At 41.0% G+C, this 16,336-nt stretch overlaps 1 protein-coding gene across 13 annotated transcripts in view; it reads left to right on the forward strand.

The window, feature by feature from the left end:
* LOC141099769 (uncharacterized) overlaps positions 1–16,336 on the forward strand; it is a 190,114-nt gene that overhangs the window by 17,172 nt on the left and 156,606 nt on the right. For all 13 annotated transcript variants that reach the window (XM_073587808.1, XM_073587811.1, XM_073587812.1 and 10 more), the window contains exons 4-6: positions 2,346–2,435; positions 6,359–6,442; positions 12,674–12,698. In XM_073587808.1, coding sequence (XP_073443909.1) covers positions 2,346–2,435; positions 6,359–6,442; positions 12,674–12,698 — 199 coding nt within the window. The remainder of the gene's footprint in view (positions 1–2,345; positions 2,436–6,358; positions 6,443–12,673; positions 12,699–16,336) is intronic.

Genomic DNA, 16,336 nt, shown 5'->3' on the forward strand with positions numbered 1-16,336 from the left:
ATAAGTTAATATTAAATATGACCATCGCCTCTATATAGCAGAGCCGATCAGGTTGTCAGCTTCTAGTCTCCAATGGAGAGTATTAAAGCATGCCAAAAGTTTAAAAAAAAAAAAAAAAAAAAAAAGTCGTTAAAAAAATAATGTAAAAGTTCAAATCACCCCCCTTTTGCCCCATTCAAAATAAAACAATAAAAATAAAATCAAACATGCACATACTTGGTATCGCTGTGTTCAATCAAAAGATAGTATCTGCACCAAAATATCATTAAAAAAAAGCTCTCACTCAACCAGAGATCACAAAAAATGGAGGTTAGGTTGAACAATAAGAAATGTTCACTAGTTGCCTGCTCCTGGCCTAATGGATATTAAGTGCGCACTAAAGAAATAACAGCAGACACATAGTCGGATGTAACTTCTTCTTGATCAAACTCCAAAAAGCCCTTTATTTAGTCCGAACATAGATTTATATAATCCCTGTAAGGGGGCTCGGTTAGCTCTAAAAGGGAGTGATCGGATATATTCCATTGGTTAGTGGGTTGGGCAATGAGCTAGTACATGGGCGGATCCGTGATGTCATTAGGCTGGGTTGGTCCATGAGGTCACCAGGGTAGGCGTCATCGTGGACTGATCCATGAGGTCATCAGACTGGGTTGATCAATGAGGTCATCATGCTGGGTGTCATCTTAGATACCAGCACATGGTGTGTGGTGGAACAGGAATGGCTGCCATCTTTAGTGTCACACTATGATCTGAGCAAGCTTATGTAAGGTTAAACAATACACTTTATGGGTAGTTTCTCTCAATCTCATGTCTTGAGGTTAAGTAAGTATTTGATCTTATGGCTCTCCTCAACAGAGACGCTACGGTTATCCGCAATCATTTTTGTTTTTTAGCAAAGTTTGGATTTTTTTTTTTCCACCATTTAGATCAAAAAGAACCTAGACATGTTTGGTATCTATAAACTTGTAATGACCTGGAGAATCATAATGTCAGGTCAGCACTTGGACTTTTTTTCCTGTTTTCTAGTACACGACATGGTAAAACCAGTGGTGTCTTTCAAAAGTACAACTCGTCCTGCAAAAAATAAGCTCTTACATGGCCATATTGACGGAAAAATAAAAAAGTTATGGCTCTGGGAAGGAGGGGAGTGAAAATCGAAGAAAGCTCCAGGGGGTTAACCCCTCTATTCTTGTCTCTAGCCTTGCTGAAATTGACAGCTGGGGGTTGCAGCTCCCAGCTGTGGGTATCAGAAACACAGGGGAATGCATGCCTTCATGCCTTTTTTTTTTTTCTTTAATTGATTTACAGCACGGGCGCCGGCTAATGAATACTCAAATTGGCTGCTTCTGCTCTCATGGTCATTAGCGGCAGTAGTCCCATCAGCTGGCACCAGTGACCGGAAGTAAACTGTATACCTCCAATCACAGCTGCGGGCTCACGCTGTCTTTTGACAGTATGGGAACCACAGCTGTCTGACCGGCAGTGATGATTTTGCCACTGATCAGAAGCAGTCATGCATATGATAGTGTGGCATACACTAACTTTTTGGGCCCCCCATTTAAGAGAATAGGATCCGGGTACTGTTCTGGAACCCGAACCTAAACGTTTTGTAACTGTTCGGCCGGACCCGGACATCCAGGTGTCTGCCCATCTCTACTGTTGGTGAACAATCTGCCCACTACTATCTCTCCTGACTCCCCAATATACCGGAATGCTAAAATCTCCAGACAACAGCTTATCTCACAGAGAACAAAATAATCTTTAGTGTCATATTGGAGTTGGGACTCCCCCACACACATAGTGGGGCCAAGACCTCTGATGTTAGTCTGTGTTTGAGAGCCTTTACGTTGCAGGCTGATTCCCCCACTTCACTTTTTGCACAGTCTCTCTTGAGCATTAAAGGTCCATAGCATCTTTGGCCTTCTTAATAAAATAGCTTACCCCTTCACTGCTTGTAAATCTGTACTTGCTAGTCATTGGTAGCACTTGGTGGTAGTGTGAGCACAATCTATGCTGCTTGATATAGCCTCAAAGCTTTAAGTCACCATTGGTAATGTTAAATCTACAGAATTTTTGCTATCTTCCTTTAACTTAATATTTTGGGTTTTAATTAGAAGAAAAACCCCACTGCTCAGCTGTCTTGAGTTGTCCATATGCATTCATTAATGTGAAGGTAAAGCTTCGTAAATGTTTCTGGTATGACAATTATTGCAAAAGAATGGACAAAGATGACCATCCGGCGATCCATATTAGATTAAATTACCATCCTTGTGTCTGGTATTTTATTTTTTTTTTATCTAATTTTAGGTGAAAAATATTTAATATTTTAACTTTTAATTTTCCAGAACAATAGTTCAGGCAAGCAGACTTCAACACTTCAGGCAGGTTCAAACCAAGATCCAGACTCAACTGTGAAACCCAAATTCAAATGCAAGGTAAGTTTTTGTTGTTGCTTTTATGTTGTGTGTTAGGCTAAGTTCACACTTGTGTTTGGGTGCTCTGCGTAGGGCTGCGTACGTTGTCCCTTCAGATCTGCGTAGCTGCGCATGCGTCCTGCATACCTATCTTTAACATTGGTTACGCAGGGAAATGCGTTGTATGCGGATGCGTCCGCGTGTGTCGTTTTGACGCGCCCGCCGACCCCATGGGAACGCAGTTCATGCAGTTGTGTTCCTGTGCGGTCGACGGGCACGTCAAAACGATGGACGCATCCGCGTACAATGCATGTCCCTGCATACCCAATGTTAAGGATGGGTACGCAGGACGCATAAACATCTATGCGGATCTGAAGGGAAGAAGTACGCATCCCTACGCAGAGCACCCAAACACAAGTGTGAACTTAGCCTTAGTTCTCTGGGTTCACCAGAAATATGAGAAAGCATTTACTGTTAAGCAGTGCACTTATATACACAATCCAGAGATAGCTGTGTAATGTTTTTGTTATAATTTTAGGATTTTAACCAGATAACTACCAAACATTGTAAATTTACTGCGTTTGGTACTGGGCTTTAACCTCTAAACCATTGTAAATTTTCAGAATGCGGTTAAAGGGGTATTCCTATCTCCATATGTAGTAGCTGTAGTAATATTAGTACATACCTCCAATTAGAAACGTAGTTATAGTTCTTCTGATTTGCTCTGTTGCGTGCTCCATGTGCAGGCATTGCAGTAGCTTAGGTATCCAAGTTAGTGGTTGTATCCATGGATATTTAAACTATAATGCCCTGCACAAGGGATAAGAGACATGCCAAATCTGAAGAATTTTGCTACATTTCTAATTGAAAAGTACAGGAGAAAAACGGAGCCAAAAAATGTCAATTTTATTAATCATTAGTAGAAAAGACACGTAACACATTCGATACCAGTGATAAATGCAAGAACTACCTCCATCCTCTCTAGTACCTCTAAAAATACCCCATAAAGTCAATAGGAGGGGTTAACATGGCAGCGCATTGGTGAGCCAATATATCACACTGCTAAATATAGATATCGGCAGCCATAATGATATGGATTCCACAGTGGGAATTTTATTGCACACTGTGCCAACACCCCACATCTAACTCCTCTCCCTACCTTTTTCTGGTAAGCCTAGGTGTCTTTTTACATGCCGCTATTTATGATACCCAAAGCGTTGGTCCCCATTATGGAAAAAAAATGTTTAGTGTGAGGGCACATACAACAAAATCTTACACATATTTGGCATCCAGACACCTGTATTAACCAGAATTTTCATCAGGTTATTTGGTGTGAAATGTGAACAATCTGTTCTATTATTTCTAAACACTGTTTTTCGGTGATTCCTTTGTATCCCCGTTCATACTGCACCCACACACACAAATGATACTCCATTTGAAAGGTAAACTTTCCCCCTTCAAGAAAATAGTCAAACAAACCACACATCCACGATTTGATCACAAAATAGTTTAACCCCTTAGTGAGGGAGCCAATGTTTTACATTCTGACCAATGTCACTATGTGGTGATCACTCTGGAACGCTTCAACAAATCCCATTGATTTTGACTGTTTTTTCATGGCACATTATACTTTATGATAATGGTAAATTTTTTAAGTCGATAAATTTTGTATTTATGTATAAAAAGTTTCAGAAATTTGACAAAAACGTAAAATTGCAATTTTCAAAAGTTGAATGATTATCCCTTTAATCCAGATAGTCATATCACACAAAAACATTAATAAATAACATTTCCCACATATCTGCTTTACATCAGCACCATTTTTAAAACGCTAATTTATTTTATAAGCCTTTTAGGCGGTTTAATAATGTAGCAGCAATTTTTTTCATTTTTTCAAGGAAATTTACAAAATTTATTTTTTTGAGGGACCTATCCAGGTTTGAAGTGACTTTGGGGGTCCTATATATTGGAAGACCCCAAATGTGGTATCATTTTAAAAACAGCACCCCTTGACATTGAAAATTGCTGTCAAATAGTTTATTAACCCTTCAGGTGATTTTCAGGAATTAATGCAAAGTGGTATAGCAGGAATGAAAAAGTGTTTGTTTAACCACCTAAATGTCGCTGACTTCTAATCTGACCGCTAGAGCAGTGAGACTCTAAGGTTGCTATTTGGCTATGAGCTGCTATGGTAAACATCAGGACCACATAGTCATGATCTCGGTGTGTCAATTAAATTCAAGCAGAAGCCCCCACGAACTATTAACCATTTATTAGATGAAGTCACTTTTGACAGCAGCAACTAAGGGGTTAAACAGATCTGGATGGTGCCAACACTAATCATTTGTGAGACAGCAAGTTGTCCGCTATAGTGTACAGCTTTCAGCTGCTAGATTGTCACCTGTATGGGGATGCTATTCTCTTATATCTCAGGTCAGTAAAAAGACGTATTGGCTGTCATTAAGGGGTTAAACATAAATTTTCATAAACCTGCAGTAAGGAAAAATGACCTGCAGGTGGCACCACAGTACCCCAAAGCACACTACCAACACATTTGTAAACATGCACTGCTTTTTCACTCATTACTTCGCCCCACACACAATACACCATTTGAAAGATAAACTTTCTCCCTTCAGCAAGAAAACAGCCAAACAAACCACACATTCACAATTTTATCACTAAATACAGTTTAAACATTCATTTTCATAAACCTGCAGAAAGATACATTGACCAGCAGGTGGCACCTCAACCGGAAGACATTTTTTGTTCTCTACTTATCAAAACAATTTATTGTATTACCAATCTACATATATAAATACCGGTCTGTGTTCATCAGCTCATGAAATATGTTTACATTTGACCAGCTTGCTTTTGCTGGAATTGCCTGCGCCCCTGATGACCAATGTGCGAAAATTTTGCATGGGCCAAGCTAGTAATAAGTATAAACAAAAAAAAAAAACTTTGTTTACTTGTCTGGCCAGCTCTTTGACTTTTGCACTACTGCACATTATCATACCCCTATATTTTAATATTACCACTTTGATGGTATTGTTTACCACTATATTTTTGGTGCACCTATATGCTACATGCTGATTTCTTGGTGCTTATGCTAATGTGTTCATTAATGTCATATACATATTTCTGTGTGATTGCATTATTGTGATCATTTTCCTTTCTGTATCGTGCGCCCACACCTTGTTCATCTGTGGTTTTTCTCTCATTATCCTTGTATATTTTCTTGTATTGATTTAAATATAAAACTTTGTGCATTTTACATTTTTTCCTTTTTTTCTCATAGTCTGTTTTTGTATTTTTTTTCTTTATATGATCCCCAGTCTATGTACGAAAACCCCCATCACACACAGCGAGATCGCTGCTGAGTCACAAGTTTGACGCAACAGCGATCTCACCAGCGATATCGCTGTGTGACAGGTATCAGCGACCAGTCCCCCCCTGCCGGGTATCGCTGATCGTTCTGGAAAGAACTGGACATTTTTTTTGATTGTTGGTCTCCCGCTGGCCAGCACGCATCGCTGCGGGAGGCCAGCGATCAGCGAGCTGGGGCTGGTATCCAAGGTAAACCGTGGGTTTCTAAGCGCCGCGCGGCGCTTAGAACCCCGCTGTGTACCTTAGATACCAGCGTGCTGGTGCTGGGAGCTGGTATCTAAGGTAAACAGTGGGTTTCTAAGCCCCGGATCGTTGGTGGGATCGCTGGGACATCGTTATGGGTAACGGGGCCTTTAGTCACAGGTTTACGATGCCTGTAGACAAACACAATGATGACTGCAGTGGTTATCTGCAAGATAAATGCTGCGATGCATTAGTTACAAATCTTTAGCTCTGTTCAATTAATCTTATTTGTGCAAAATTAATTACTGTTTGTTTGTTTTTTTTAAACTAATACAACCATAAACTTTATTTTTTTTTTTTTTTAAACTCCTCAGGACTGCAACTTCCACTGTAGTTCTTTACAGAACTTTAGAATACATTTGCAAATGTCACATCAAACGACAAATGAAACCATTGAGGTACAGAATTTTCTATTTCATTTTTAATTTCTGTTTTCATAGATGAAATATTCCTGCCTTTTCTTTGTGTGTAAGAAATTCTATTTTCACCGATCAAATACACCTCCTTTTGTTCTAAGAACGATTACTTCTACTACTGTTTATTCTTGAAAAGAATATTTGGAATCGGTGGCGTTGCAATAGCTTTAATGCCCGTAAAGCTATGTTTTTGGCTTTATATTTTGCCTCGTGTATAGCTATGCGCAAGACTGAATGCCTCTATGCTTGGGGAGCGTGAGCAGTTTTACAAGCAGGCTAAATGTCAAGATTCCTGTGCTCCAATATTTAGTAGCCTCGGTGCTACCAGGTGTTGGTGACCCACAGAAGATGTGCAAGTAGGTCACTAGTTGTCTGAATTACTGCTGCTAATAAATCTGTTAAGTCACAGTGGACAGGGGTCAAATGCTGATGGAGCAGCATTTAGTGCGGGGAGCGGATGGACGAAAAGGGAATTTGGTTTGGTGAGGTGGGACGAGACCTGCACACTGATTTGTTGCCCACACTCCTGGACTCTAAGTGAGGAGAGTGGATGATTGCTCCTTGGTTCTCCTCTCTTAGCCATTGGCCAAGGAGGTGACGCACTAGGAGCTAGGTACAGAAGAAGGTGGCTGTGACAGTGTGGTGTGCACAGAACAGTAATGGTACTATCTGTGTAATATCTACTCTGTGTAGGATAAGGGTTTTATATACTATATACTGCCCTGTTTGTTTTTTATAAGCCATCCGCAACGCATACAAAAAGGGTATTACTTTGTAGAGGGCACAAACTGAGATATTACTGTGCTGGAGCTTAAGTAAGGCACTATTACAGTCTAAACCACATTATTTACAGGGGGCGTAAAGGTGGTCATTACTGTGTGATAAACTGCTGCTGAGGTAGAAACCGTCTTAGAATAGCCAGGAATATTTAGTGCTAACACCTGACAAAGCATAGTCTAGGGGACTTAACATTAGACTAATGATATTGGTGAGTATGGCTGACTGTGTATTGTGTGTGGGGCCCTGTACAACTGATTGTCGGAGATGTTGATAGGACATGTCCAATTTCGGATTGCCGATTCGCTTTGTTCTCTTGGAGATGAGCTACAGCCTGACATGTCTTGCAATAGCTCTCTCATTGAGAACACAGGAGCACTTGGCCGAACGAGTGCGTCTGTGTATTGGAGAGCCAGCCAAGATGGCTTCTGGCCAAACCATCGTTCAGCAAACGGGATCCTGAAAGTGAGTGGCTGGCATTACACAGTAAAGTTTCAGAATTGGCCTGTGGTCTTCCACATACCTTTGTCAAATTAGGTTTAGATTTGAAGGGCTCATCACAGACTGCCATATTAGTGTGCCAATGTGATGACTCGATTACATTACAGGGTTTGCTCTGGACAACAATTTTTTCAGTGCATTAGTCACTTAGACAATGAGTTTACCACAGCATGTGGCAAGTTTATTCTGCTCTCCAAAAGTATAATTCTAAAGGATCTTTCCTGGACTTCCTTATAAAATTGCCTTACAAGTTTTCAGCTTTCATGCAATGAAGCATGTCATTGTATGTGAATAAGCTGACAATCTGCAGAATCAAGACTCGATGCAATACTGTTAGTCTACCGAACACTTCCTGTCTTTGTACAAGATGTCTTCGCCACGTCTGTGGCTTCTACATCATCTGTCCACCTCAGTCTGCTTTCAAAACATCGCTGATTACTGGTGAGTGGTACTGATACTGTATGGTGGAAACTATACAAAAATGAGAAGGGCTCATGAACGTCAAAGTGAAATATTTGGGTGAGTATAATACAGACCTATTCATGATAAAATTTTAATTCTTTCACAGAAAAACAGATACAAGGGTTTGGGAGGTCAACTTTTTTAACCATCTTCATTTTCTCCTGAGAAATCCCATAAAGTGATGAAATACATTCTCCAAAGCATAACTGCAAATGGATTTGGCCAATTGAACAAAACCTAATAGTATATCAATCCCCAAGGAAATACAAAAAGCATAGCACTGTTCATATACAGTGCCTTGCGAAAGTATGCGACTCCCTGGAACTTTTCAACCTTTTCCCACATATGCTTCAAACATAGATACCAAATGTAAATTTTTGGTGAAGAATCAACAACAAGTGGGACACAATTGTGAAGTTGAACGAAATTTATTGGTTATTTTAAATTTTTGTGGAAATTCAACAACTGAAAAGTGGGGCGTGCAATATTATTCGGCCCCTTTACTTTCAGTGCAGCAAACTCACTCCAGAAGTTCATTGTGTATATCTGAATGATCCAATGTTGTCCTAAATGACCTGCTCTGTGATAGTCTCGGGGTTCTGTTTGAAGCACAGAGAATATCATGAAGACCAAGGAACACAACACGCAGGTCCGTGATACTGTTGTGGAGAAGTTTAAAGCTGGATTTGGATACAAAATGATTTCCAAAACTTTGAACATCCCAAGGAGCACTGTGCAAGCGATCATATTGAAATGGAAGGCTTATCATACCACTGCAAATCTACCAAGACCTGGACATTCCTCTAAACTTTCATCTTAAACAAGGAGAAGACTGATCACAGATGCAGCCAAGAGGCCCATGATCACTCTGGATGAACTGCAGAGATCTACAGCTGAGGTGGGACAGTCTGTCCGTAGGACAACAATCAGTCGTACACTGCACGAATCTGGCCTTTATGGAAGAGTGGCAAGAAGAAAGCCATTTCTCAAAGATATCCATAAAAAGTGTCATTTAAAGTTAGCAACAAGCCACCTGGGAGACGCACCAAACGTGGAAGAAGGTGCTCTGGTCAGATGATACCAAAATCAAACTTTTTGGCAGCAATGCCAAGCAATATGTTTGGCGTAAAGTCAACACAGGTAATCACCCTGAACACACACTCCCCACTGTCAAATATGGTGGTGGCAGCATCATGGTTTGGGCCTGCTTTTCTTCAGCAGGGACAGGGAAGATGGTTAAAATTGATGGGAAGATGGATGGAGCCAAATACAGGACCTTTCTTGAAGAAAACCTGTTGGGAGTCTGCAAAAGACCTGAGACTAGGACGGAGATTTGTCTTCCAACAAGACAATGATCCCAAACATAAAGAAAAATCTACAATGGATTGGTTCACAAATAAGCGTATCCAGGTGTTAGAATGGCCAAGTCAAAGTCCAGACCTGAATCCAATCGAGAATCTGTGGAAAGAGCTGAAAACTGCTGTTCACAAACGATCTCCATCAAACCTCACTGAGCTTGAGCTCATTCTTCGGGCAAGAATTTCAGTCTCTCGATGTACAAAACTGATAGAGACATACCCCAAGCGACTTGCAGCTGTAATCGCAGCAAAAGGTGGCGCAACAAAGTTAAAGGGGCCGTATAATATTGCACGCCCCACTTTTCAGTTTTTGAATTTCCACAAAATTTTAAAATCTCCAATAAATTTCATTAAAACGTCACAATTGTGTCCCACTTGTTGATTCTTCACCAAAAATTTACATTTGGTATCTTTGTTTTTGAAGCATGATATGTGGGAAAAGGTTGAAAAGTTCCAGGGAGCCGAATACTTTTGCAAGGCACTGTAATAGCTATGGAACCCAGTAAACTAAACACTTTTGTTATGTGAGAACCTCCTTTTTTTTTTTTTTTTTTTTTTTTTTTGTGATGCTACATAGTTTTGTCTTAGGCCTGTTTCATACTGACGTTTTTTGCTGTCAGTTGTAATCCGTGAAAATGGCGGAAAACGGATCCGGCAGCAACGTGTGTCACCGAACCGTTGTTTTAAGGGATCTGCCGAAGTTGTAATTTTAAAGGAACCGAGAGAGAGAGATCCCGGAATGGCATTTCTGGGTTAAAATGATCCCAGAGCAAAGCTTCCGGGCATGCGCACATCAAAATAGCGGACCGTCCAGAAGAAAAAAAACGTTGCAGAGTCCGTTTCATCCGCCCGGGAGACGGTAAAATTTTGGCGGATCCGTCAAAGAACGGGTGTGATGGACGACCATCAGTCAAGATCCGCCACTAATGTAAGTCTGTGGGGGGAAAACGGATCCACCCCTTTTTTGGCGGATCCGTTTTTTTCGAAAATTGGCGGATTTTGACTGACGCCAAAAAACTGAAGTGTGAAACAGGCCTTAGCTGTGAGGAGCCAGTGTCAGAGGGGACTTTCCTATAGCCTATATTTGTATTCACCCTGGATTGAGCTGAGTATGAATAGAACATAGCGACACATCTACTGGAGGAAAAAAAGGGACAAGGGTAACAATTGGGGAACAGCTTAAAGCTTGAAAGAGGCGCAATTGGGTAATATATTTAAAAGTAGCTTAAAAGTTTTACATTTTTAATAAAAATCAAAATGACAGTTACTCTTTAATTACATTATCAGCCTTTGCAGTTATGAATCTTTGCAATATACTCAATTACTTTATTTTGCTTTTTTTTTTTTTTCTTACAAACTTTATGCTGAAAGTGATTAGCTGATTTGAGTTGCAGCTGTAGCAAAACTTTTGTACTCCAATGTGAGTTTCGGCTTCCTTACCCTAAGCTCAGAGAGGTGGGGATGTTTTCAAATGTCTTTGCATGGAGGAAGGGAGCTGAGAATCCCACACTGGAGTATGCATTTTTACTGCAGCTGCTAAGTTATAAACACTTTCGGCATGTAGTTTGAGAGAAAAGGAAGAAAACTAAGGTAATAAAGTCCATTGGAAAGATTTATAACTTTTTAAAGACTATTCAATACAGGCAGTCCCTGGGTTATGAACCAGATGCGTACAGTAAATTTGTTGATAACCAGAATATGTATGCAATTTGAAACTGGGCCCTGGAAAAAAAACAAGTCATCGCTTGACCGCTCTAGCCGACCCATAACCCAGAATTTGGCCCTCTTTCCATTGTCAATCGCCGCAGCTCTGACCTCCTCACTATAGACCAGACCTTATGTCTAGGCACCTCTGAAGCTGCTACCAAGCGAGCTCATTTTGCATCATAAGGTTGCGATGACAACATGACCTTATGATGTGTAGTGAGTAGAGATGAGCAAACATTGACGGCTCCCTCCTTATTCAGCAAGCTATAGCGCTTACCGAAGAAGCTGCATCGGGAACCCAGATACCTGGACTGTTCCCGATGATCATCTGTTCGGCGCCGCAGCTGCATGGTTCGCGGCTGTGTGACAGTCGCAACACATGCATGGAAAGCCTGTGTGTGGTCACTGGCACACAGCCACGACACATGCAGCTGCGGCGCCGAACAGCTGATCATTGGGACCGCTCCAGGTATCCGGGTTCCCGATGCGGCTTCTTCGGTAAGCGCTATAGCTTGCCAAATAAGGAGAGAGCCGACGATGTTCGCTCATCTCTACCAGTGAGCCCTGACGGTATCCAATGAGGCGAGTATTATGTTTTTTGGTTTGTTTTTTTTTGTAACATCCAATATTCATAACTAGGGTTCATTTGTAAGTCGGATGTTCACAAGTCAGAGACTGCCTGAAAAATTAAGTAAAACAAGGTTTTGTTGCTCTTTCTTAGGGCCATTTCTCTATTGCCTGCTAAAGGGATCACAACGAAGTTGAATCCTGTAGATGTTTCAAAGAAATACCCATAAAGTGGATTATAAACTGAAAAAATTTCCATATACTCTTAGAAAGGATCTATTATTTTTTTTTTTTTTTTTTTTCTTTGTGGGCTGTGCTGCTACTTCTCAAATTGTTTACTGCACTAATTGCATTTTTAAATAGCAAAAAGAGCCACTGAAGATCCCATAGCACACCCCATATGTGTATTTAAAGCGTAACCGTCAATTTAATTTTTTCAGGGGAGTTTTGTGGGAATATGCAGCCAAATCGGAGTAAAGATTACTTGTTAAATTACCATAGTTATATTTATTTTTTTCTTCTAAGGACTTTACTGAAATTGTTTTACAGCGTATGTCACAACTGTTAACAAGTAATGCCTCTTTCTGAACAAACGACAGAAATTGCCTCATTGGGGGGGTAATACATGTTTTGGGTTTCAGTTTATTTTACTGTCCATGATACAGCAGAAAATTAACTTCCGCTGGAGCAACGGGACTTAAATTTAGCTTTTTCCATTCAACCCGGTGGAAAAAGCTAACCCTTACTCACTGTTTTCCCAAGTAATTGTGAATTTGCTTTCTTCCTAAGGTTAACTGTTCTTTTCTTTTGTTTTGGGACTGATTTGCTTCTTCACTTTAAGAAACTGAGCGCTTTAAAAAAGGCCGGTAAGTGTATTTTATTTTTCAAATGGGTTCTTATGTCTATGCATTTGCCAGAGAGACGGTGTGCTTCTGTGCAATGCTGTCCACCATTCCTTCACAATAGTACTTTTCTGGGTACTATATGTGCCATTCAGTGTTTAAGATTACAGGTTTGGTAATCAGAATAAATTATTTTTATAGAAGTAACCTTTAAATAATATTGGGTTTATGCAATCCAATGCTTTATTCTTGGTAGATTATACATTACTCCTATAATTTTTTCAGAAAGGCATTTCTGCATCTTCTTCTGGGGTTATTTTGTCATTGTATAGCATTTCTCTTATTTCTACTTTTAGGAGCATTCTTATTGAATGCCAGATATTAGTAGTACTATTAAATGCTAAATCCTACTCGAACAAGGGTCTCAAACATGTGGGGCCACATGTGGCCCCAAAGCAATTTTTTTTGTAGCCCTCAGCCAGTGTCGGACTAGGCAGGGTGACAGAGGGACATGTATCCGCTGGACCTGCACTGGAGTTATACTGTAAATACTCGCGTTTTGGAGCCTTCATACTGTATATAGGAGAACTATGGGGACATCATAATGTAAATGGGGCACTTGTGGGGGCCGTCATTCTGTATAAACAGCTGTGGGGACATGATGTGCACAGGGGATCTATGGGGACATCATACTGTGTATAGGGTTGTGTGGGTGGCATTATTCTGTATATTGGAAGCTGTGTAGGTAACCTCAGTGAAATTGTACTATGTAGAAGCTATGTGGACATTACTCTGTGTAAAGAAGGGCTGTGGAGGCCATCATTCTCTATATAGAATGGTTCGACCATCATTCTGTATATAGGGCACTGTGGGGCAGAAAACTTTGAGGATCATACTGTATATTGGGAGCTGTGGGGGCATAATATTGTGTATGGGGGATCTCTGGGGTTGTCATGCTATTTATAGGGACCTATGGGGATATACCCTATGTAGGGTGCAGTGGGGACATTATACAGTGGATAGGGGATCTCTTAGGCCATCATACTATATTTAGGATTCAATAGGGACATTCTATATATAGGGGACTGTGGTAACATTATATTGTGAATTGGGGATCTCTTGGTTCATCATACTATATTTAGGTAGCCGTGGGGCATTGCACTATATATAGTCTGTTGTGGGGACATTATATTGTATATTGGGTTTGTGGGAACATTATATAGGGTGCTATGGGGACAGTATACTGTGTATATAGGGGACTGTGGGTACTTTATACTATGCATATGAGATCTCTAGGGCCATGATACTGCTGCATATAAGGGACTTTGTGGTCATGATAGTGCTGTTTATAGGGGACTGTGGAGGCCATGATATTGCTTTATATAAGGGACAATGAAGGCATAATGTTTGTAGAGAAGCTGTGGAGCTGTGATTCTGTATGTCGGGGGCAGTGAGGCCATTATGCTGTTTGTAGGACAGCTATGGGTCCATCATTGTGCATGTGTGGGGTCATTATTTTGTATGTAAGGACTCAGTGTTGGGCCTCATTCTCTATGTAACTGGTCTTTGGTGGCCATCAGAATGTATGTAAACGGAGCTGTGGGGCCATCATTCTTTTATGTAGAAGAGCTTATGGGCAATCATAAACTATGTAAGGAACATGTGGGGGCCATCATGCTGTATATAGGGAGATATGGGGACATTATACTGTGTATAAGTGATCTTTGGGGCCATAATGCTTATAAGGGACTTTGTGGCAGTGATACTGCTGTATGTAGGGTACTGTGGGGGCCATGATATTTAATATAAGGAACTGTGGGGACATCATTATGTATGTAGTTCAGCTGTGGGGCCGTGATCCTGTATGTAGGGGGCAGTAAGTTCATCACGCTATATGTGGGGGGAGGAGGGGGGCAGTAAGGCCATCACACTGTAGACAGCAGCTGTGGAGCCATCATTCTGTGTGTAAAGGGGGCTGATGGGCCATCATTGTTTATGTTGGAGAGCTTATGGGCCATCATACTGTATTTAAGGGGGTATCTCTGGGGCCATCATAATATATGTAGGAACCTGTGGGAGCATACTGTATGTAGGGAGCTCTAGGGGCATTATATTGTTAATAAAGGACTGTGGGGCTATTGTACTGTGCGTAGGGGAATCTGGGGGCCATGATGCTGCTGTATACAGGGGATTGGCGCCATAATTAAGGGGGACAGTGAGGCAATCAAACAGTGTAGGGGGCTGTGGTAGCCATCATACTGAATGTAAGGGGGCTGTAATAGCCATCAAACTGCGTGTAAGGACACTATGTAGTCCCAGTACACTAGGCATCGGAATGCGACACTGCTTACTTGTTGAAAGAAAATAAGGTATTGGTACAGTGTTAGCTAGTTGAAAGATTGCGCTCAGTGGAAAAAAACAAGATGACAATTTTGTAGTTATACCTTTTAATGGCTAACAAAAATAAAAAATATTACAAAGCAAGCTTTACAGACTTCTTGGGTCTTGTCGTCAGGCACGGTATATCGTAGTATCTGAAAAACCACAAATACGTACACAAAAAGAGCAGAGGCATGGCATAATAAATGGACATTTAAATAAACAGAGCTTATAGAGTGAATCCCTAATTAGATTAGTGATGTGAATGTTTTATTGTTCCAATATCAGAGACCTAGTGCCCTCCAGTCTCTGGAGCAGATTCTTCAGATATTGTAGGGAGCCATAAATCCTCGTGACAGATTTAGTCCTGTGTGGAGGGTATCAAAGACTCTAAATAAGCCAAAATAGGACATATAGTGCACAGAATTAAAGAAAACCTGTCAAACTACAGGCATTGTCATGTTGGCGCTGTTACACTGATTAAAATGATACCTGGGGTGAAGAAATTCACCTGGTTTTTCTTGTGTAATCAATGTTAGACAAATTTAGTTAATGAGATGTTCGTGCCCTGGTGCGGGACTGTAGGCAAAGTCTTAACTTGATCTTGTAGGCCAGAGAAACCAAGAGGGCTGCCCCACAGGCCCGCCCCGAAGCACAAACCTGTTACTCGTCATAGAGAGAGCGAGACAGTGTCTTTGTTCTTCGGGAGGGACCTGTGGGCATGGTCTTTCCCTGGCCTAAAACATCAAGATAAGCCTCTGCCTACAGTCCCTCCCTGCAGCACGAGCATCTCATTAACTGAAAACTTCTACCACTGATTACACAAGAACCACAAGAAGGATTTCTTCACCCCAGGTATCATTTTAATCAGTGTTAACATCGCCAGCATGACAATGCCTGTAGTTTACTTAGCTAAATCCTGCTGACAGGTTCGTTATAAGCACACCACATTGGAAGAGTAACATGTGAATGTCCTCGGAATATTCTAGTCCTGCTGCGTGTTAGGGATCTGTATCCTGTCTTTGGTCTCTACAAGAGTGCAGGTTTCACAGCTTTTCCCATTGCACAGATAAGCTTCACTTGATGTATTCGAAAGGCATTGAACTTCAGATCATGATGTTTCTTAAATTAGGACGTTGCTTGTACTGTTAACTTGTATGACAGCATGATGTAGCCGCTATACAGAGCGAACTTTGGCCCGCAAACCTCTGTTGTGCCATGTAGCAAGCCCCAGCCTAAATTTAGCAATGCGTCTCACGCCCTATCGAGAGTTTCTCGATGCG

Source organism: Dendrobates tinctorius, unplaced genomic scaffold, assembly GCF_039654945.1.
Source record: "Dendrobates tinctorius isolate UK_male_01 unplaced genomic scaffold, ASM3965494v1 ptg000102l, whole genome shotgun sequence".
NCBI classification, from domain to species: domain Eukaryota; kingdom Metazoa; phylum Chordata; class Amphibia; order Anura; family Dendrobatidae; genus Dendrobates; species Dendrobates tinctorius.